General features: G+C 45.8%; 1 protein-coding gene across 1 annotated transcript in view; it reads left to right on the plus strand.

Moving 5' to 3' along the window:
- Nucleotides 1-3229: 3229 nt before the first annotated feature.
- The window catches only part of GABBR2 (gamma-aminobutyric acid type B receptor subunit 2), a 324860-nt gene continuing 303645 nt past the window's right edge, over nt 3230-24444 (plus strand). Inside the window, exon 1 of the mRNA XM_006096509.3 lies at nt 3230-3299. Within this exon, the coding sequence (XP_006096571.2) occupies nt 3230-3299 (70 nt within the window). The remainder of the gene's footprint in view (nt 3300-24444) is intronic.

Genomic DNA, 24444 nt, shown 5'->3' on the forward strand with positions numbered 1-24444 from the left:
TAGGGCAGTGATGGCAAACCTATGACACGCGAACTCATTTTTTTGGTTGATTTTTCTTTGTTAAATGGCATTTAAATATATAAAATAAATATCAAAAATATAAGTCTTTGTTTTACTATGGTTGCAAATATCAAAAAATTTCTATATGTGACACGGCACCAGAGTTAAGTTAGGGTTTTTCAAAATGCTGGCATGCTGAGCTCAAAAGGTTCGCCATCACTGCCCTAGGGTAAGGTAAGGCAGGGCCACTGTATCCTTTAGTAAGAGGCCAGGATGCCATTTTGCTTCAGCACTGACCAGTGGGTCCTTAGCAACACACTTTAATATTATTATTGTTATTTCCATACAGGGAATTGATTCTTTGAAGGATTTGTTTGTTTTCCAAATGTATATTAAATAATGGTGACTCTGTCTTTGATTTTGCTCATGAAGGTATAAAATGCTGCTCAGATTCCTTCTAGTGATAATTGTTATAGAGCAAGCACCTGTGGTATGCCGGGTGCTTCTATAAGTGGCCTTGCTTCCTTCATAATAACCCTGTGAGGCCTGAAAATTCCCTTTCTACCAATTTGATGACTGTGACCCAGATATTAATGAACCTAGCCAAAATCACCCAATTAACAAGACAGTCGGTTTGAATGCAGGTCTCACCTCTCTCTCATGAGTCCACATTTTCTCCATGCTATCTTGCTGCTGCCCAGCACACAGAGAAATGTTGAATTGGTACAAGCTCAGCCAATCACAGCAACAAAAAACAAAACCCTGTTAGTCTGTAGGGCTTGTTCACATTTTTTTTTTGGGGGGGGGGAGAGGAGGCACTTATGCTATAAATAGCTTGGAGATTCTGTTTCTTCTAAAAATTTTTACAAGTCAGGGGAATGCCTCATCTCCACCTCTCCTGGTATCAGGATTTCACGTTGGCATGCTCAGCCCTACAGAACATTCGGGAAACAGGGTGGAAGGGGTCCCAATCCTGAAGAAGATAGGACCTGCTCTCCATGAGGAAGAACATTCCAGGGACCAGGGTTATCTAAAAAGGGGACACCCCCCAGATGAGTCCCAGAGGCTGGTCAAGCCCAGGGCAGCTGGAGAGGGGAATTCAGGCTTTGGATGAGGATTGGACCATGTATGTGCTTCCCAAATGACCCATGTTGGAGGTGATACGAGAAAAACAAGTACAAGGAAATGCGTTTACCTGGGTTGGACCTGATCTTGCCAAAAGTCCCTACTACTCTTGGGGGAGGGCTGGTGGTGATGGTGGTTACTGCTGTGTGAAATGCCGCAGTCTGAGAGACACTGGTCCAAGTCCCTGTGAGGTCCCTTCCAGTTCAGTGATTGTATGAACACCTATAAAAAGAAGGGGGAGTGGTTCCTCAATAAGTTAAAAGAGAATGACCACATGACCCAACAATTCTATTCAATATAACCCCAAATAATTAGAAATCGGTATTCAAACAAAAACTTGGACTCAAATATTCATACCAGCACTTTTTACAACAGCCAAAAGGTAGAAACAATTTAGACGACTATTAAATGGGTGAAATGGATAAACAAGATGTGGTATGTGTCTACACAGTAATGTTACTCAGCCACACAAAGGAATGAAGTCCTGGCCCATCTACAACAACTTTGAAAACATTATGCTAAATGAAAGAAGCCAGACACAAAAGACTACGTATTATACGACTCCATTTATCTGAAATGTGCAGAATAGGCAAATAATAGATACAGAAAAGCCAGATATTGGGGAAATTCGGTGCCATCGCTTAATGGGCCGATTTTCTTTTGGCCTGATGAAAAGTTCTAGAACTAGATAATGGTGATGGTTGTACATTGTGGATGCACTTAATGTCACTGAATCGTACACTTTAAAATGGTTCAAATGGCACTTTTCGTGTGTGTGTGTGTGTGTGTGTGTACATATACTAATATATATATATATATATATATATATATATATATATATATATATATGGGTTTTTTTAAAATAAGAAGGAAAGGGGGAGCTCTCCACCTGCCTAGGCTTCCACCGTCAGTCTGTTCATCTTCTCCACCTTGTCCGTCAGTGGAAAGACCCAGCCGCCCACCCCTCTCCCTCCCCCACACGTGTACACACACCTTCCTGCCCGCTTCCTGCTGACTGAGGGCTCCAGATCCCCGCCCGGAAAATGCTTCATGAGTGAGGTGGGGCCGCCCTGTCCTCGCTCTGCCGAAGGCGAGCCCTGCGGAAGGTGGGAACGGCTCCTGCGGCTCCCAGAAGCCTCGCGGGGGGCGCCATCTTGCCCTCCCTCCGGCCCTTGCTTCCGGTCCCCACAGCTGTGCCATCTTGCCCTGCGGCCCTCGCTTCCTGTCCCCACAGCTGCGCCGGCGCCATTCTTGCCCTTCCCTCCGGTCCTTGCTTTCGGGTCCCCCAAGCTGTGCCATCTTTGCCCTCCCTTCCGGGCCCTCGCTTCAGATTCCCCCAGCTGCTCCATCTTGCCCTCCCTCCGGGCCCCCGCTTTCCAGTCCCCCACAGCTGCGCCATCTTGCCCTTCCTCCGGCCCCCCGCTTCCGGTCCTCACAGCTGCGCCCATCTTGCCCTTCCTTCCGGCCCCCCCCGCTTCCGGTCCCCACAGCTGCGCCATCTTGCCTCCCTTCCGGCCCCCGCTTCCGGTCCCCACAGCTGCGGCATCTTGCCCTCCCTCCGGCCCTCGCTTCCGGTCCCCACAGCTGCGCCATCTTGCGGCTCCTCTGTGTCCGGACAGCGAGGCTTTTCCGCTTCACTTGCTTCCGGCTCTTTTAGCGAAACAATTGTCTCCATTTTCACCGCAGTAAAAAACAAGACAAAAACAACACTCTGAGCTGCAGGTGAGTGTTTTCAGAAGTGCTTCCGTGTGTGTCCGCACTGCCGGGACTCCAGCTGTTGGCGCCCCTGAGGGGCCCCAGCCCCAAGGACTCCCGCTCGCCCGGGCTCCGCCGCCAGCCTCCCCTCCTCAGATCCACGTGTCCTCGTCTCTGCGACAGGGGTCCACGCGGAGACCGTGCCCAGACCACGTGCTGCAGGCCAACCTCCGCCCAGTCCCCGGAGCCCAGCCTGCGAACAGGGGCTTTACACATGGCCGAGCCGTGCGTGTGTGGAGGGGAACTCCGGCCACAGAAGGATCTAGAACTGGAGGCTGCACACCAGTGTTCTTCGGTGAGGTGGCCTCACCCCGTTTACTAACTCCTCACGAGGACACTAGTCGGGAGCATGAGCCACTCGGGACCCTCTGAGGGAATGCCGATTGGGCCCCCTGGGGCGGCAGACATGCCTTCCTCAGGTAAGGGAACCTCTGTTTCCTCCAGGGCAGAACGAGGGGCCGACCCACTCACTCAGTAGGTGCTGATGGTGGGCACTGAGGATGCACCAGGGAGCAAAGCAAGCCCCTGCCTTCGCGGAGCTGGGACCCCCTGGGGAGATGACACTCCCCGCCCACAGGGGGGTGTGAGCGTTAACTGAGAATACAAGGCGAGTTCTCAGCACAGTGCTGGACACGGTGCTCAGGAGGCATAGCTGCTATTCATAGCTCACTTTCTCTCCCCATTCCTGGGGGCTCAGGGCCAGGGGAGCTCTTTGTCACCAGCTGCAGTGAAGGGAACCCTGTGCAAATCTGCACAGCTGCATTAATGAACCTGAGCTGGTAGCAGTAAGAGGAGCTGGGTTATGAAGCTGCGACCAGGGCAGGGATGACCGGCCAAATGAATTGCAAGAATGAATGGGGAATATTTGTTTATTGCATAGCAGTGAACTTACACATAAATCGGTTCACAACCCACAGTTGTATAGAGGAAGAACAGAGAGCAAAGAATCAGACAGAAGAAGCCCAAGGTGCAGACTGTGTTCTTTAGACCCATGTGTTAGCTCTGCTTTGATCCACTTTCTATCATGCACTTGAACATAGATCACTTAGCATTCCTGGGTCACATTGACTTATTTTAATTTAGAAAGTTTATTTTTCTTTTTAAGGAATTGCAGAAGTCATTATCAGTGAGTATATTTTGAGGTAACAAGTTGATGTTTTCACATTCTCTATTGAGAGCCCCAATATCAGGTTATCTTCCACCAGAGCTGTGTGGGGTTCCAGGATGCCCAGAGCCTGGGGCAGAGGGCCTAAGAAGCCCTTCTCCTGGCTGAAATGTCCCACCTGGAAAAACCCTTCAAATAGTCTCCTGTTGACATTCTCAGTGGGCTTCCCAAGCCTCTTGAGCTTTTAATCGACCTGGTAACTGGAGGCCTGTGGGCATGGCACTCCTCATGATTGATCATTGATAACACTTGAGTGGTGCTTTCTTCACTACAGCCTTGGTCTTCAAAGTGTGTTCCATGGACCAGCAGCTTTGGCATCCCCTGGATGCTTATAAGAAATGCAGACATGCCCACATTCCTGAGCCAGAAACTGCATCTTCCCAAGGTCCCCAGGGGATGTGTGTGCACGCTGCATTGTGAGTGAGGGTGCTCTCCTAGGACCTTCCCTACATTCATCTCATCACTCACAGCATCCGAGCACCATGATGCTGGCACATGGAGAAACAGGCTGTGACAAACAAAATGGCCCACTTAAGCTCACAAGATGGTTAAAGTAGAACTGAGATTCACCTGGGCTTCTTATTTCTTCCTTCAAATCCAGAGAGCACTGGATTTCTGGTTTTACATGTATACTAATTTAATTTTTTTGTCCATTTGGAGGGATCATTATACTACCCATTTTACAGGTGAGGAAAGTGAGGCACAGAGAAGTTAAGTAACTTGCCTTACGATGTCACACCTTGATCTAGACCCAATACATGTGTAGAACTGACCACTTAGGAATCATAAGCAAGTAGATGGTCTGCTGGGCAAGGCATTCATAATCATTCTAGCGTAGTGGACCCTGCATTAGGTACAACATCATAAAACCTAGGTTTGGGTCCTGCTGACAGCATGGAAGGCTAAGAGGACAGATCACCTCACCTCTGAGGTTTTAGTTTTCCCATCTGAAAAATGGAATAGCAAATGCTACTTGGCAAGGCTGTGGTGAGGACTAAATGAGGTAATAAATACTGGAGTGTATTATAAACTGAAAAGTGTTGTGCACATGCTAGTTAGTGGGTTTATTCCCCAAAGACCTTGGCATAGTGATGGAAGAGGATGAAGCTCAGAGAACAGGGAAGTTGCAGTAGGTGGAACTTTGGGGTTGTCATGGGAACCAAAGCTCTGAGGCTAATCAAGGCAGGAAATACCATCTGGTTTTAAACATCAAAAAGCCTCGACTCACACTGGACTTATTTCTGTAAATAGCAGAATTCACATCATCTTATAGCAGCAATGTCAGCCCAGAGCAATCTGGAGATTGTCTTTCCCTTGATTTCCCAGGTCAAATCTGGACAAAGTACCTTAGGTACTCTGTATCTACCAGCTGTCACTTCCAGAGAAATGTGGACACGTCACTTAGTAAATCTGAATTTAAATGGAAAGAAAACATGGCTGAGAGACATCCTTTCATCCCCTTTCTGGCTTTGAAAACACAGAGGGATGGCTGGAGGTGGTGTCCTGGGACAGTGCGAGGGGGATCTGGGACCCCAGCCAGAACTGACACAGGAAGGGCATTTAGAGAGCATCTTACTGTCTTTCCTTCAAATTATGGGTGATAAAACAGGCCAAGAATGGGACAGTGCCTGCTCAAGGTCACACAGCAAATCAATGACAAAATTGAAACTTGTATCTCTCTCCCAACTTTGAAGTCACTGTTTTGCTACTTCATCAACCACATCTTCCTTTGATATTTGTTCCAACATCATAGTGTTGCTCCCAGGGAAACTTGATGCTTGGGATTTCTTTGGTTCCCTCAGGCTATGTGAGATGAAAAGCAGAATGTTTCTCAAGTCCTACACCTCGCAGGGATTTGACACAGGAAGCCATAATTTCTTTGTCATTTCCATGGGAGAAACAAGATTTCTGTAAACTATATGAGCCCAAATGAATCAAGGTGAAATTGTAAAAACAAAGGCTATGACTTTGAGTTTTCAAAATCTAGAGGAATATTCCAGTTTCATTACAGCCCCCCAGTCCAGCAGAGGTCTCCTGGGGATGAGGACTTTCATCACGGGGGCTGCTAGAAATCATTTGGGCAGGGAGCAGCACTGGGATTGTAGGCCGAGAGTGGCTGCCCTGTGCTGTGCAGCTTGGTTTGCCCTCTGAGTCCATTTCCTCATGTGTACCATAATGCAGGTTTTATGTGACCTTCCAGCTCTGACATTCTGCCACTTGATAACCATTTTCAAAGAGAGGAAGGAGATCTATTGCTCCTAGGGTCACTTTGATGCCTTGGTCATTAGCTAACACATACCTGAGTTGAGAAGCATCAGCACTGGCTCTCCAGGTCCTTGCTGGCTGGATCCTGGGATTTTCCTCTGAATGGGGCTTAGAGGGAAGCAGTCTCTATTCAGTCTCAAGGGAAGGGGGCATTTGAGACCACTATCTCCAGTCAAGCTCCAGGACCCTTAGCCTAAGTTGTCAGGTGGCACCCAAAGGTAGCAGTGACAGAGCACATGTCCATGGTATGTTTACCCCAACTCACCCCACTACACCCTCGGACACCCAGTCTCTGCCCTCAGGCTCCTTGATCCTGTTTCTTTCTGCTGGGTTGTAGGCAGCTTCATCTTCTGGGAGTGGAGTGGGGGCAGGGGAGAGCTGCAAAAATCTCCTGCCCCCCACCCAGAGCTAAGGGGAAGCCTTGCTCCTGGGGAGTGATCCTGGCTGTTTCTGGGTCCTGTTGTGTTGATGGGATACTGCTTCTCCTGGGGGTTCTCACTAAACCTTCTATCCCTTGGGATAGGCAGGGTCCTCCCATCCCTCTTCCATTTGCTCAGAGCTGTAGGAACCACTTCATTGCTGTAAAGAGAGCCCTCAAGCCTCAGCAGCCAGGTCTGGGGATCCCTGTGGCAGCCAGGGCTGCAAGAACTCCTGAGCTGTGGGGAGGGAAGACCTGAACAGTACCAAGGGCAAATTGTTTCCAACCTAGTTCCCAGGGCAGAAAAATTGAGTTGTTGGTCCTTTACATTTCCCAGGAGTTAGTGTTTCAGTCTAAAAGAACTTGAGAAATATCCAGTAGCAAGAGCTAAAGTCCTCATACCACTTAGCTCCACGTTTCTAGTCTAAATAAAGGCAGGGGCATAGCAGTCCTAGCTGTTTAAGCCTGGGAATTGACTTAATCTCCCTGAATCTTTCTGTCTTCCCATTTGTAAAATGCGGATAAAAAATTTATCTAACTATGGTGGTTATGAGAATTAAATTTAAAAAAGTAACCCTATTGCCTAGCACAAGTAGTAAAAAATCTATTAAAGTTGCAAAGTACTTTCATTTCTATTCTCCAATTGAAGCTTCTTAGGAAAGGTGTACATGGTAAATCTCCTTTTACAATGGAAGGCAAACTGCATCTCAAAGAAGTGTGGTAACATGAAAAATCACAAGTCAGCTGCATGTTAGACAGGGAGTCTGGCTAACATCTAAGTCCAAAGCTCATTCTGTCTCTTCATAACAAAATGTATCATTTTCTGAACCCCTAAAAGAAATTATGGGAATGAAAATGAACTTGATACATGTATATTTCCTTGTATCATGACACCTGAGGAAAATGAGAACTGAGAAATTTCAACTTTCAATGTTTTTACATACTTCCTTTTCTTGCTGTTTCCTGGGAGGGACTGGTTTGAAAACTAATTTTGCATTCATCTCTCCTTCAGATTCTGCCTTGCTATTCCAGTTGTGTCATTTGTGAAGAAAATGTCTAATATGTTCTCTGGGCATATTAGAAAACAAAGCCTTTAGTAGTGAATACTCAGCCGGGGTAACTGAGCCTAGAACAGGCAATAATTTGAAATTGAGCCACATAGAAAATCTTGAGAAGACCAAGTTTCTTCCTCTTTTTCTACAGTTATAAGCTTATACGTGTGTCCTGGTGCACAGATTCGTGCACATTGAAAGGAAATTAATTAGAAGAAATACTTTAATGTTGCTATTCGCCCTTTCTCTACGATGGAAGTGTCAACCAAATTCACGATTGACAATGACAGATTGAAACACGTGTACGATTTGCGCCAGCAAGAGCTTTATATGTATCGTGCATGCACGAGTCAACTTAGCCTTTTATATATATAGGTAATCTTGCTTAATTAGAACTGCTTTCTGATTTAGCTAAACTTTTTCCAGCCCAATGAAGCTGGAAAACTTTTTCCAGCCCAACTTTTCTTTCAGGTAATTGTCAGCAACCCAGCAATAAACATCAACACAAAGCAGCTTATTGTAGATCACACAGGGAGACAAAGGGTAAAATATTTAACTGTAGCAGTGTTTGACTATATTCTGCGTAGTGAGAAAACCTGAAGTCATTTTCAAGGTCCACCATTTCTTCTTTTCAGTCAGATCAAGTTTCTAAACTTTCTAAATCTCTGTTTCCCAGCTCATGAAAAGAAAATAGGATTCTACTGAGTCTCCTATCTACCTACTCCAGGACTTCTGTGAGGATCAAATGAGATAAGGCACATGAAAATGCTTCACAGACATTTGGTTAAACTGTAAAATGTTTGCACCTGGCTATAACCTTCCTAATGCCGTGACCCTTTAATACAGTTCCTCATGTTGTGGTGACCCCAATTTCATTGTTACAAATTGAAAATAATAAAAGCATAGTGATTAATCACAAAAACAATATGTAATTATATATGTGTTTTCCGATGGTCTTAGGCGACCCCTGTGAAAGGGTTGTTCGACCTCCAAAGGGGTCGTGACCCACAGGTTGAGAACCGCTGCTATAAAGCAAGTTGTGTTCCTGGGCTGAAGAAACTCTAAGGGGGCTAGTTGCTAGGGAGAGGAAGCCGGGTGTTGCTACGTGACATCATTACCTGACGCCCACAGCCACCATTTCCGAGCTGGGCTGGGCTGTGGGCCGCATTTTGTGCCATGGGGTCTTAGCAGCATCGGCTGCGATTTGGTGGGGTGTTGCTCTGGGGTGGTGGTGGGGCCTGTGTCCCATCTGGGGGAAGCTGAGTGTTGGTTTGTCAGCACCAGGTCCATGGTGCTGTTTATTTTTAAACTAGAGGCCCAGTGCATGAAATTCGTGCACTTGGGTAGTGGGAGGGGGTTGTCCCTCAGCCTGGCCTGTGCCCTCTCTCAATCTGGGATCCCTTGCTCCTTATGCTCAGCTTGTTGCTCCTTAGCAGCAGGCTACTTACCACTCGGCTCACTGCTCCTTAGCCCAGCATCAGAGGTGGGAGAGACTCCCGCCACCGCCGCTGTGCTCGCCAGCCATGAGCCTGGCTTCTGGCTGAGCGGCTGCTCCCCCTGGTGGTCAGTGCGCATCATAGTGACCAGTCATTCTGTTGTAACGGCAGCTTAGGCTTTTATTATATAGATGGCCAGTGGCATCATGGCAGCTCCTGTGTTGAGCGTATGCCCTCTGGTGGTCAGTGTGCATCATAGCTACCAATTGGATGGATTTACACTTTTATATATATAGATATAGATACTTGAAATACAGGAATGACCTGCCCAAGTCACAGAGCTAGTAAGTGAAGACAGACTTTTAAAAAATATATATATTTTATTGATTTTTTACAGAGGAAGGGAGAGGGATAGAGAATCAGAAACATCGATGAGAGAGAAACATCGATCAGCTGCCTCCTGCACACCCCCTACTGGGGATGTGCCCACAACCAAGGTACATGCCCTTGACCAGAATCGAACCCGGGACCCCTCAATCTGCAGGCCGACGCTCCATCCACTGAGCCAAACCGGTCAGGGCCAGACTTTTTAATTAGATACAAAAAGCACTAGGCTAATAATACAAATAATAGATTTGTCTACAGGAAAGTTAAAGATTTCTTTTTAAATGAAGGTCACAATGTTAACATATAGGGAGAAAATATTTGCAATATCTAAATCTGACAAGGGATTAATTGCTAGATTATGCAACAAATATTTGCAAATCAAGCAGAGGCAGTTTCAGAAAGGCAGAAACTTGAATGATTGACAAGTACATGAAAATATGCTCAGCCTCATTAGTAATCGAGAGAAATGCAAATTATAACAGCAAGATTCAATTTTACTCCCATCAATAAAAAAATTAGAAAGTTGGATAATGCTAAGTGTTGGCAACATGTGGACTCTGTTAAACTGGCACAGTCATCTGGACAACACTGTCAGATTTCAGTGATGTTGGGTATGTACCTGCTGAGGTGCCAGCTACAGGTATGTGTGCTGAGATCCATTTCTTGGCCCTTTCCTCTTCTGCTCTGTATCATGGGGATCTGGCACCTGCAGGCTTTTTGTCAGCTGACTGCCACTCCTAGGCACTAACAGGAAGTTGGAGGATGAAAGGAAGGGGAAAGCCAGGTTATTTCTTTTCCTCCCTCTCAGTCTCAGGCAGAATCTCCAAGCAGCAGCTGCACCTCCTCCAGGGGCTCATCTCTGGCTGGACAGGTCAATTTCACCTTTACCAGGTAACCCCTCCTCTCTCTGGCACTCTCACTAGGGAAGGTAGCACTTTACCTTTGTTGCTAATTCCTGAATGCCTTACTGTCACCAAGTAGCTTCTAAGCCCTTTCATTCCCTGAATAACAGTTCCCTATATTCAAGTCCCTCTGTTTTATTTATTTTTTTCAGATATATTTTTATTGATTTCAGAGAGGAAGGGAGAGGGAGAGAGAAATAGAAACATCAATGATGTCAGAGAATCATTGATTGGCTGCCTCCTGCATGCCCCACACTGGGAATTGAGCCCAAAACCCAGGCATGTGCCTGACTGGAATTGAACCATGACCTCTTGGTTCACAGGTTAACACTCAAGCACTGAGCCACACCAGCTGGGCAGTCCCTCTGTTTTAAATACTCAAGCAGGTCCTGTTTTCTGGTTAGACTGATTCACAATGCTGTGATCCATCAGTCCCAATCCTAGGTATATATCTTAAAGTGACTCTCCTGCAGATGGCTCAAGAGAGCTATACAAAGACATCTAGGGAATGTTGTTGGGGGAAATGGAGAAGTGGAGGGAGCATGTGCACCCATTGCCAGAGGAATGGATATTTTACAAGAATGGATAATATATGACATGTTTCCGGTACATTGGAGGAGTAACCATGTTGGAAGTTGAAGGAGGAATGGGGATTAGGAATGAAGGGGAAAATGTCTAGAGAGGAGCAGGGACTGACCATGGTGTCCAGACCCCTATTTGGGCAATTTTCTTCTCCACTACATCCACTGTTAGGCATTGTGGTGGCACTGGGGACACAGCCCCTGCCCTCAAGGGGCTCCACTTATAGGAGGGGGAGAGACACAAAGTCAAATAGCCCTGGTGGGGTGTGGTAGTTTGTGGCACTGGTGGCCCAGTGAACTATATCTCCTGGTATATGATGTTTTGACACCCTCTCCCCTTGAATTTGGGCTAGGTATGTGACTTGCTTTCCAAAAAACATGATGGATGTAACACCGTGCCAGTTTTTGGCCTAAATCTTAAGGCCTGGGGCTTTTGCTTCTTGGAAACTTAAGCTGCCACATAAAATCTCTGGCAACCCTGCTGGAGAGAACACATGGAGAGACCATGTTCAGAGTCTACATGGAAACGGAGCAACTCCAAGACTAACTGAAGACCTAGAGAATCAAGTGTCCCAGCCAGCTTGCCAACTGAATGTAGCCACATGAGTGGTCACCGGCAAGACCAAACTGCCCAGATGAGCCCAGCCCAGATGACAGTCATAAGCAAACAAAGCACAAAGCGGCTGCTATTTTGAGCCACAGAATCTTAGAGTGGTTTGTTAAGGCAGCTAAATAGATGACCAAAATATGTGGTATCAAGTGAAGAGTGAAATAACATGGAGGACAGAGTACATGGAGGGCCAGCAGGAGGGAGAACAAATCATACTCCGAGGACCTGAGAGCTGACCAGGGAATAGGAGACATGATAGAAGGCAAAGAAGACAAGTCGTGGGCTTCACCAGTGTGTTTCAACAAATGTCTCTCTGAGGACCTGCTATGTGCCAGGCCCTGGACAGAGGCTGAAGAGGAGACAAAGAGATAGGCATGGCCTGATGGAGAAGCAGCCCTGAGCATCACAGTAATAGTGTGAGGTTGGATGTACTCGGTGGGCAGAGCATTCAGAAGACAGAGGAGTTGCCACCTTGGAGGGACAACCAGGGAGCCTCCATGGAAAAGGTGGAACTTAATTTGGCCCTGAAAACTGGGTGTAGTTTACAGTTGGCGGGAAAAGCTCCCCAGGTGGAGGGTTTCATGTGTACAGAGGCATAAAGTTGGGGTGTTTGGGCTGTTAGGGAGCCTGAAGTGGCCAGTATGAAAGTGGATCAGATCATCACAATGAGGTGGTAGTCCTTCTCTGTCTTAGTAAATCCCCCCCAAACACAGTGTGCAGAGATATTTTAAAATTGAAGCAAGCCCTAGTAACACTCTGGCTATGTGAGTTAAGGAGAAAATGAATCGAAAGTGAGTAAGATTTCTCCCAGAGTAATTCACGTTATCATCATGGAGTGGGAGACAAATAAATGCCTAAGAATAGATAGACATAGACTATTAATTTTTCATTGATCATAATATCATTTACATTAACATTAAAATGTAGGCTTTTGGCAAGAAATACTTTTAACAAAAAGAAAGATATTTGGAAGGGTGTGGCATCTCTTTTTTTTAAATTGCTTAAAGTATTACAAAGAGTATTACATATGTCTCCTTTTTTTTTTTCCGCCCTTGACAATCCCCCAGCCTCCCCTACCCCCCAGTGTCTTATGTCCATTGGTTATGCTTATATGCATGCATACAAGTCCTTCGGTTGATCTCTTACCCCCTCCCCCCCCCGCCCCCCAACCCTCCCCGGCCTTCCCGCTGTAGTTCGACCGTCTGTTCGAGGCAGCTCTGCCTCTGTATCTATTTTTGTTCAAAAGTTTATTATGGTCTTTATTATCCATAAATGGGTGAGATCATGTGGTATTTTTCCTTCATTGACTGGCTTATTTCACTTAGCATAATGCTCTCCAGTTCCATCCATGCTGTTGCAAATGGTAAGAGTTCCTTCTTTTTTACAGCAGCATAGTATTCCATCGTGTAGATGTACCACAGTTTTCTAATCCATTCATCTACTGATGGGCACTTAGGCTGTTTCCAGATCTTAGCTATGGTGAATTGTGCTGCTATGTGAGGCGAACGTGATAACCACTACACTACAGAAACGCACTGTATTGTGCTGCTATGAACATAGGGGTGCATAGATCCTTTCTGATTGGTGTTTCTGGTTTCTTGGGATATATTCCTAGAAGTGGGATCACAGGGTCAAATGGGAGTTCCATTTTTAGTTTTTTGAGGAAACTCCATACATCTCTTTTCATGTCACTTTGATCTTCTACCAATCATTTAGGGAGACTGGACCAGTTAGGGTACCATAGTAAAGGGTAGCAAGGTATAGGGTACCATAGTAAGGGTAGCAAGGTTTAGACCCAGGTTAGAATCCAAGCTTTGCCCCTTTCTAGTTATAAAGTGCTAAGCACAGGGTCAGGAACATGGTAAATGCTCAATATGGTTTTTTTTCTACAATTAAAATTGCTCACAATCAACATTTACCCATTTTAAAAAGAGGAAACTGAAGCCAAAGAGCTTCCCAAATGCACCCCATTTCCCTTCCCTGTCCCTAGAGATTATGCTATCACATACCTGGGGTGTTGAAGTGAGGAAGATTGAATTTCAGGCCCTTTCACTCCTTTCTGGGTTGTCCCTTGCGGACCTTCAAAATGTCAGTAAGTCAAATGACTCCTTTAGAGACTTATATCCAGCATAAGATGACATCCAGAGAAGAACATGCAAGCCACAGGGACCTTTCAAGAGAAACAACAAAGATACGAGGCACCTAGTACCCAGTTTTTACAAAGGGAACAAAATAATATGAGAAGCTAGAAAATCAATAATAAACTTAACCTGGAAGCTGTGCTGTGATGGAAAAGACAGGCTGGCCCCTTAAGTCCAGAAGTGTAGCCCCAAGTTTGTCACTTTCCCTGTGCTGTCTTGTACAAGTCATTCAATCTCTGTAAGACTCCATTTTCTCTTCTGTAAAATATGTGTAAGAACACCTCACAGAATAATTGAGATAATATATGCAAAGGGCATTTGCATACTAGGTTATAGTGAATAGATATTCAGGGGTACAACCCCTGAAGCTGTGTCTGTGCCTTTTTCTGCAGAGGGGTCTGTGGCTCCCTCAGATTTTTTTAAGGTCCCTGACTTCCTCCAAATAAGTTTACTTTTTTATTCAGGAAGTTTTTCTGTATTTTTGTTGTAATTCCAGTTTGGTCCTGGAAGCGTGTCCGTGCAGCATCCACTTACTCTGCCGCCATTTTTAATGGAACCTAGTTCCAAGTAAGTTTATTTTTTAGATATAAGGGTTTTATTTGGTTTCTATTATAAGATTAAATCTAATATTGAAAAAAATCAGAGCATAGATAAAAAGAAAATTGGAAAGGGAAAGCAATAGTAAATAACAGAATCCAAGATTTAGGTTTTTAAAAAATTGTTTTGTTATTTTGTTGTTTTTGGAGTTTTTTTAATGAACTGAGTCATCTTTTGGCTAAACTTATCAAAATGAAAATATAAGAGGGAGAAAAATAGAACCAAAGGCAATAAGAAAACAAAGTGATAAAAGAAACATTTTTTTTCTTTAATAAAATGAATACATGTTCATGGGAAAAAAATTCAGACATAACATAAGGATATAAGGTAAAAAGTAAATCTGTTTTTACCCCTCTATTTCCTCTTACCAATGGTCTATTAGCCAGAGGTCACTGCTCTTGACAGCAAAAAAGTTGTTTGTTTTCACATTGTGAGTGATTGCATCCACCATCTTTTAAAGGAGATGATGGAATTTAGAAAATTCCCAGAGGCATCTAATTTGCTAAAAGATAATGAACATTGTATAAATGAATTAAGTGCTTTCCTAGATCCTGACAAAATAAAGATATCAATCAAAGAAACTCCCCAAAGAAAGTCCAGATGGCCGTGCAATTGAACTTTATCATGCTGGCAGTCTCCATGCCCTTGAAGTACACAGGAAAACTGTCCAATGGAAAGCAACACCTGATATCTATAGTGAATTCTTCATTAAACTGACCTAAAACTGGAGAAAGTCCTAGAAAATTGTTACCTTGTTAAGGATTCCTGTTGAACGTGGGAGCAAACTTCCATTCAAAATAATCCTTTAAACATAGACACATCCATCCAAAGTCAGGGGGTTCTATGCCCACTTGTGTGGGGTGGTGCAATATCAAGAAAAGATGGCATCACCGGTCACATAAAGTGGGTAATTCCAAAGCATTTGACAATATATGTTGTATTTCCCAATTTTAGAAGCACATGAAAAACAGTAGAACATGCTGGATTTTACTAAAATCACCTATGAAAGAAGTTGACAAAGTAAAATATCACTAAAGTAAGCTGCTAACCTCTCTGAGTCTTTTGTTATATAATGTAGAGCTAGATTGAGGGGCAAAGGGAATAATTGATTTCATTATACAAAAGCAAATGAAAAGACACTGTTGTTATTCAAAGAGCGAGGCTTGGAACAAGATTGACTAGTTAGGATGTACTTTTCCCTGTCACAGCATGCTCCTGAAAATCAAGCCATAAATCAGATCCTTGAAAAGCAAATTATATTTACCTGAGAGGAAGGATGTTACAATTGAAGCTTGCTTTGTTGATCATGGATTCAGCATTAAATTATTCCTGAATAACATTCCCCCTGTAAGCTATGCCAACCACAGGCAAAGGAGACCTCTGTGGCTGGCTCCACCCTCCCCCTCTGCCCCCCACTGTCACCTGGCCCTCACTACACCTTGAGGAAAGAGTAATCCTCTTCCCCTTGTGAGGAACCTCATGAAGAGCCATACTGAGAAGCTCCCCAGTGCCACCTGCTCTCCCCACAGTAGAAACATGTGCAGAAGGTGTCCAGGTAATAAAGAATAATGCATACCTATTTAGTCAACAAACACATATTGCGTGCTTTATGTTTATTTATGGTCTCACACATGGAAAGGGAGCCAGAGATACAAACTCTGTAATCCAGAGAGTTGTTCTAGAATGTGCTGAGATAAAAAATAAAATGCTGTCTTTCATCAAATCTAAGATATCCATTATTTTGTGTATTACCAAGAAAGAAAAAATACTGCTAATTATAAGATGTCATCCATGATAAGGTGCATCCAGATTTCAAAGAGGAGTAAAATGTGTCTTAGAATGGGTGAAATGTGGTAATTAACTTTTAAAGAAGTGATAAGTGATATCTCTCAGCATGAGCCAAGCCTTACTATGGGAGCTGAGAGAAGGTAGCAGTTATTTCTTCTGGAGTGACTAGAGGAGGTATCACATGGGGAAGAGACATTTGATCTGAGTCTTGAAGAATTTTGCCAGTGGGAGAAAGAGTGGGAATACATTCTACATTGAAGGAACAGCCTGAGCAAAGGTATAGAGGCAGAAAAGGGTAGACATATTTATGGACCCAGCTAATATATTCTGAGTAGTTAGAACACAGAAGACGTGGGGAGGGAGAAGGACTGGTTGCTGAATCTGGAAACATTGAAGCCAGATTGTAAATAGCCTATAATCCCAGTTTGGGGAGTTTGCCATGGATAGCAGGGAGCTATCGAACGTTTTAAGCAGGTAAAGACTTGATTAGAGCTGAGCTCTGGAAAGGTTGGTTTGGCAGATTAGATGAAGCATAGGCTGGAGAGGAGAAGAATAGAAGCAGGGATACAAGTTAGACTATTGCAACCAGCCAGGTTGGGTGTGGGCGGAGAGAAAACTGAGGGCCTGAACACAGATCCATGAGATGAAGTCAGATTGTAAAAGGCTAAGGCAATCATATGTCTCTGAGAATAAAAGATCTACAGTCACACACAACAGTATGAATGAATGTCACAAACATAATGCTGAGTGAAAGAAGCCAGACACAAAGGAGCACAGACTGTGATGCCGTTTATATTAAGACCAAGAAAAGGCAAAAGCCAATCTAGAATGTTAGCAGTCCGGATGGTGGTTACCTTCAGAGATGATAATGACTGGATCTGACAGGGGCTTCTGGGTGCTGGTAATGTTCTTAATCTTGGTGCAGTTTAGTTTACAGGGGTGTCTTCACTCTATGAAAAGTTACTGAGCTGTGCATTTAAGATTTGTGCAGTTTTCTGTGTGTATATTATAGTTCAATACAATTAACCCCCTCTCTAAAACAATTAGTGCCATGGAGAGAAACTGAAATTAGCGGTCCAGCAGGGAGGAATCTGCTGGAACATAAAGGCACTCAATCCCAGATGAGCTGTGACTTTGGAAGAATGTCATGGACCAACCAAGGGGCTTTCATAGAGTGCATTTGGAGCAAACATGGGTGGATGATGAAGAGAATGCATAACTTTCTCACCGCCAGACCTGTGACAGAGGCACACTAGACATTTTGGTGGAGAATGACTAGCAAACAGAAATAGTGGAGTGAGCATAATTAAGGGGAAAAGAAGAGATGAGGAGAGTGTGATAATTAGATTAGACCCAGCCCAGGCTTAAGCTGCCAGCAAGAACTAACTCTCCTTCTCCTGACTCCAGGGGTTGCCACTCCTTCTTGGTCTTTTCCCAGCAACAAGGCAAACTGCATTTCTACACTCACTAGTACTGTGTCTCTTGGTTTACACAACCATCATGAGTTATTGGCAGCAGAAGGACATGCCTGCATACTCTCTCCCCATCCCCTGGAGTGGGGGAGGAGAATGTGCTTTATGTGGGGGATGGGGGCTGACTTGGGTGGGTCTTTATCCCAATGTGAACTTCATGATGAAAAGCCTTCTAGAGCAGATTCAAGCCCATCCCTGATTGCTCTAAAAATAAATAAATAGATGAGGAGAATCTCAGAGGGCGCTTTGATACTTTCAGAGAGAGCATCTAAGGATCTCTGGGAAATGAGTAAAAGGAAGGACTAGGTAGTGGTGGACACAGCAAAGTTTTGCTCTTCTGGGAGGCTAAAAGGGTGACTTCAGCAATAAGGAATTTAGGTATTGATCCTCAATGATGTTTGGAAAAAACCTAATACAAATGATGTGTGATCACACAGAGAAGAGAGGGATGGCCCCTAGGAGTGGATGTGGGTTCACCAAGAACCCACCAAACCACAGTTACCTTTACTTGTGGAGTTGCTGGTCTGCATGTCAGAGAAATTAAAGAGACAGGTGTGTCAGGGTTTCAGTAAGGGCTCTCATATTGGAGTTCATGAAGGAGAAACATGCTTGCAGAATGCAGAAGTTGGGGGGATTTCAGTGGGTTTATTCAAAGGGCCAGGAAGGGCAGGTGACCCTCAGTGTGGGCAGTCGCAGAGCTCTGTCTTTGGCAATCTCCTATTTAACATTTTGACCAATGCTTCCAGTAAAATGGCACTGAGAAATGCTGAATATGAGGCAAAGCAGATCCAAGATGTAGGATGCCCTCAATAAGCTAGAACATTGGGACATAATCACGGATGAATTGTTTCAATCCTGTCCATAGGCCCTCAAATTAAACTGCTGGTAAATAGGACCAGAGACATCTGGCTTGCTGTTCATTTGAAAAAGCAAACAACAACCCCACCTGGGACTCTTGGAGAACCATAAGTTTTCAATGACCCAAAGAGGGTGATATGACTGTTAGCAAAATGCAAGTAACTCTAGACTGCAAGGTCAGCAGGGACAGCAGTCTAGAGCCTGAGCACAGAGGGATGGCCCTGCTATTCTACATGCTTCTTGGCCCATGTGGAAGGTTTGTGATCAGTTCTGGGTATTATATTTGAAGAGAGCCATGGACAGATTCTAAATTGGTGGCTAGGGGAGACTGAGGAATTTAGATAACACTTCTGAGGAAGAGAAGACTTGGTTGGGGATGAGAGTGAGGAGGTGCCTGTGACTGTCTTTGCTGAGGGGCTGCCAGGGGTGAGGGGGAGCACCATGGCCTCCAGCAGCAGATTGGGATCCAAAGCGGATGCAATAGGAAGGCTGACTTTGGTAGAGCCTAAGAAATAATGTACAAAAATTCCATTAATCAAATAATGGAGTGGGAGCCTCAGGAGGCACTGATCTGGCCATTTCTGGTGGCATTTTTTATCACCACCATCACCACCACCACCACCATCATCATTATCATCATCATCATCAGTTGCATGCCAAATAAGTACTGTATGAAATACTTTATATGCATCATCTTATTTAATAAGGGATTTAATTATAAACACTTGGAATAGTGCCTAGCACATTTGAGTGCTCAATACATACTAGTATTAGTTGCTATTTTATTAATTAAGCCACACAATAACCTTGTTATTGTGAAAGAGGAATCATTTATTTTTCACTTTATAGATAAGGAAACTAAAAGTGACCCAAAGTTGCAACACTAATAATTGGTAAGCTAGAACCCGAACCCAGGACTGTTGACTCCAAAACTCACCATTGCCTCTTAGGCTTGGTGCATTTTTGGACCAGAGACTTGACAAGACTCTTCCCAAATAGGGCTCTGTTCCTCATTTGTGCCCTTTATCCATCCATGATCTCCTTTGTAAAGGGTCTGATTTTGAAACCTCTAAATGAGAGGGGCTTTGTGTTCCTTTGCCAGTCTGTTATGAGCTAAATTTCCTGCCCATGTACACTTAGGACCTGTCCAGGCAACATGGAACCATCTTTCCACTGTTCTCAAACCACACGAGGAGCAGGGTTAGAAGAGAAGGCTCCAGGCTCTGCTGGTCCACCCCAGGCTTAGCACTGACTCCTGAAGGGTTTAGTCATAGACTGTCTCTAAGCCAGGCACTTTCCCCTGATAACCAGAAGGAGAATTAGTTTCATGTCAATTCAGCGGAGGACTCTGGCCAAGTCATTTTACCTCTCTCTGGTGTTGATCCTCAGCAGCATTCTTTGCTTCTTTAAGACTATTTTCTCTCCAGTCACATAAGGGCATCTTCAAGGAGAGGCATGTGGAGTAGAGGCACATGCAGGGAGTTTGGGGTCAGACAGACTGGGTTTGGGCTCTGTCATTGTCTCTGCTGAGTGTCATTAGGCATATCATTTCATCCATCTGGACCTCAGTCTCATAAGCCGGGTGTCATTAGGCACATCATTTAATCCATCTGGACCTCAGTCTCACAATTTGCAAAACTGGGATCCTAACACCTATTTTTCAGGTAGTCATGAAGATTAAGATGATGCATACCAAAGTGTCTGGCACAGAGGAGGTAGGTGTTTAATAAATGGTAGCTATTATTACTACTCAAACTGTGTCACCAGACCACATTTGATGCCTGAAACCCAATTTTACGGTTTAAAAAACATGCCTTGTGAAAAGAGAAAAGCAACTTCGATTCATTCAACTAATCTTGTTTGGAGCCATCATTCATAACTTATCCATTTAAAAAATGAAAACAAATAATGAACTTTTAAAAATCCAGCTGAGCTACTTTGTTGAAAGAAACATTTCAATATAAACATGAATAAGAAATACATGGGAGATGTTTGCAAACATGGCTTGTGATTTTTTTTATAAATGGGAGTTAGAGGAGAGGCAGCATGGATGACAGGTCAGACTGGGAACAAGGTATTGGAAACTCAACCCAGTCCTGAGAGGAGGCAGTTTTGGGAAGGCAGATCTGGGTAGCTGGCACTGGGGTGGCAAGGGGTGTCCACCCCAATATGGAAGGAGGACAGACAGCAGGGGGAGGCCTGTTTAGCCTCCCGCTGTTGTCCTGCTCAAAGGGATGGGGTTCCTTCTGATAGGCAGTCAGTGGACCACGGTGCCCCAAAATCCCAGAAAGGGAAAAGGCACCATGTCTCAGGACAAACTCTGAACTGTGGTTTGGAGACCAGCTTCTGGTTCTTGTGTGTAGGGAGAGGACATGGGAGAAAGGATTGCTGAGGAGGTAGGGTTTTGGAAGATGAGAATTGAAGCCATACAGATCTGAGGTGATATTCATCACTTCCCAGGGGTGTACCCCTGACCATGTTGCTTTCTAAAGCCCCTACATCTCTTGCAAGGTAGACGAGCTCCGAAGGATCAGTGTTTACCACAGCCCTGGGACTTGGCATCTGCCAATGCATTTTATTCCCACTACTATGAAGGAGAAAAATCCTTAACCTAGCCACTTCTCACCACCTCCTGCCTGCACCTGGTTCTTGCCACCATACCTGGCTTATTGTAATAACCTCCTAATCAGTTTCCATGCTTCTATACCAATGATTCTTCACTTGACAGCCAGAGAGTTCGTTAAAATAGATCAGATCTTGTCACTGCTCCACTTAGTATCCTCCAGTAGTTCCTACTTCATCATGTACAAGCCAAAGTCCTGACAATGCCTAGGTCCTACCTGATTCCCTCTGCCTTTGACCTTGGGTGCTATTGTTTTTCCCCTTGCTCACCCCAGCCAGTTGGCTTCCTGACTGTTCCTTGAACATGCCAGGCATACTACTGTCTTGGAGCCCCTACCATGCTGTTCCTTTATTGGGAACATCATTTGCAGGTTTTTCTCACCTCCTTTTGGCCTTTGCTGAAAAGTCACCTCAGTGTGTCCTTCTGTGACCTCCCTATTTCAAATTGCAGTCCCACCCTGTCAGTCTCAATCCCCTTTCCTGCTTTATTGTTCATAAACTGACATAAAATATCTTATGCTTATTTCTGTTTATTGTCTCCCACTAGATTTTAAATTTTATGAGAACAGGATTTTAGTTTGTCTTATTTATTCCTGTGTCCTCAGCTCCTAGGACACTGCCCAGCACATAGTAGACACTGTAAAACATTTGTTGCAGGAACAAATGATTATCATAGCAAAAGGCTGGACTGTGGTTCTAGAGGAACATGGACTTGAGGCTGGTGGCTGAGGCAGGAACTCATCACCAGGAAGCACACCAAGGATCCAGTTACTCAAACTGGAACACAGGCCAGGGTGGGATCTGTGAGCCAGAGGGATGCCCAGACATCAGAAGTGGGGCATGAGATCAGAGCTTGGCCTGAAACCAGGCTGATGGAGAGTGAGTCTGGTTCTCCTGGGGTCTGTGCTGGTCTCAGGCCCTGTGTCTTGGGGCCTGGGCACCCCATAAGTGGAGACAGAGGACAGGAAAGGCAGGTTGCCCATCAGGGCCTTCAACCACTTAGTATATGTCAAGCAAAGTTCTCCTAGCTTTCAACTTATTCCCAGATGGAGGTGTCAGCAGATTCTCTATATTGGTACAAACTACAAGGAAAACATAAATGACAAAGGAAATAAAAGAAAAAAAGTAAAATGCTCATTCAAGAAACTGAGCTGAAAGATTGAGGAATGGCAGATGCCAGAAGCTTATGACTAGAGGATATCTGTGACGTCAAGTGAGACACCAGCTGAGTAAGCATCTGGAGATTACATTGTCCTATGGATTTTTGTTTGTTTGTTTTTGGTGGAGATGCTCAGGTCAGCTCTGCCCAGGCAAACCTTCCAGCTTGGAGAGAAGAAAACGCTCCACCTAGCCAGCGAAGTGGTGTCTGCAGAAGCCTGGAAAGAGGAATTAGGGCAGGAAGAATTTGGCCAGTTTTCCCTGGAGCTGTCCAATGTACTCTCCAGGAGTTAAACTCAACCTCCCTTCTCCTTCATGTTTCCTGAGAACCTATCCTGTAATTCAGGGTTGCCCCTTCCTGCCTCATTGCAGAAGAGCAAGTTTGTGGACATAGTCTGATCCAACTCCTTCAGCACATGCCTGAGGGAAATGAGGTCCAGAACAATCCAAAGTCAGGGCATTGTCCCTCCTGCCTGCTGGGGAAGCTGTTTCCCATCCTCGTTCCCACTGCACTATGTAGAGAGCTCCTGTTGGCTCTGGGTTCCAGTCCTCCCTGGGTAGCTCTGTGTACTTTGAAAAACTGTGAAACCTCAGGGCATTCACCTGTAAAGTGAGGATGATAAGCAATACTTACTAGCAATGCAGAGGGCTGTTGTGAGGATTAGATTGTAAGGCATGTATTAAGTGTTCAGGGAAGGTTAAACACCCAACCTTGTTACAAGGTCATCAGTTTCACCCACAATGTTTGGTGCAGGATCAAGGGTGGTTTATTTATTTTTTATTTGATGACCTACTGTGTCCCCCTGATTAATCACCCCTTGGGATTTTATATTTTCATGATCACGATTTATATCTTCAAGTATGGAGAGATACACGGGGAGCAAAGCCCTAGCTCAGATCACAGGACTGCTTTGCTTAAGGTTAGCCAGTGCAGACCTGGCAGAGAGAGGGCTAAGTCTTACGGAGCGCGGACCCCGGACCTGCTGTGGCCTGAGAACGGTGCTCCCACCCTGGGAGAATTTTAGGGCGGAGCCCTTCCAGAGTGGGGACGCGGGGAGGTCAAATGCCTGGAGGGGGCGGTAGCACAGGCAAGGTGAGGACTCATCTTGCCTGGGTTTGGCAAAGGGCGGCTTCTCCGTCTGGTGGGGAAGGGAGGGGCTCTCATCCAAGACCCCAAGGACCAGCGGGACACCGAGTACCAGGAGGTGTTCCAGCGCCAGCAGTGGCAGCGTTTTCGGCTGCCCCTCGGGGCTGGGCCCTCCCCTCTCATTCCTCCACCCCAGGGAACCCGCGCAGAGGAGAACACTGGCTGCAGGTGCCTAACGCCTCCTTGGCGCACTCGCCGCCCTTCCCAGCCAGACCTCAGAGAAGCAGTCCCAAACCACCGTGCAGGTGCTGCAGGAAGCGCTCGGGAAAGCAGTGGTGGCCAGTTCTCGTTCCCAGATTTCTGTCCTCGGATGTTCAGGTCCCTGGCGGGCAGCGGCAACCCGCGCAGCGGAGGGTCGGGGGCGTGTGTATGCGTGTGCTGGGAAGGCAGCCCTCCCCGCCGCAGCCGCAGCGCCAGCGCCTCCCCCTTCCCAAGCGCGCACGGCTCGTCCCCGTCCCCGGAGGCGGCCCGAGCCTCCGCTGAGCAGCCTCGCCTTCGCCTCCCGCGTTTCCTGCCGCTCGCCCTCCCCCGGCCCCGTTCCGGGAGCTGCTGCGGAGAGGCTCCCGGCGGGAGAGCGGCTCAGAGCGCGCACGGGGGCGGGCGGAGGCGGCCCGGTTCGGGGCGGCCGTGCAGGAGGGAGGCGCGCGCAGAGACGCTGGCCCCCCTCTCCGCGATTGCTCGTTTACTCCCCGCCTCCCTCTTCGGGCTCCACCCCTTTCCCAGGGGGATTAACTGCCAGGGGCCCTCTGCTTCCTGCGCTGCCGCGGGGGAGAGGAAGACCCAAACCGGAACCTAAGCGGGAGCGGGCGCCGACACATATACCAGTACGCTGTAGTGAGAGCTCGGTCCGGGGGGGGGGGGGGGAGAGGACAAGCGGTACAATTTATTTTTGTGTGTATCCGTTGTATGTACATGTCATATTTTAGTAATGAACATCGAGTCAGTTCTTTCTGAGAGAGAGGGAT

The sequence above is a fragment of the Myotis lucifugus genome, unplaced genomic scaffold, assembly GCF_000147115.1.
Source record: "Myotis lucifugus unplaced genomic scaffold, Myoluc2.0 scaffold_180, whole genome shotgun sequence".
Taxonomy (NCBI): Eukaryota; Metazoa; Chordata; class Mammalia; order Chiroptera; family Vespertilionidae; genus Myotis; species Myotis lucifugus.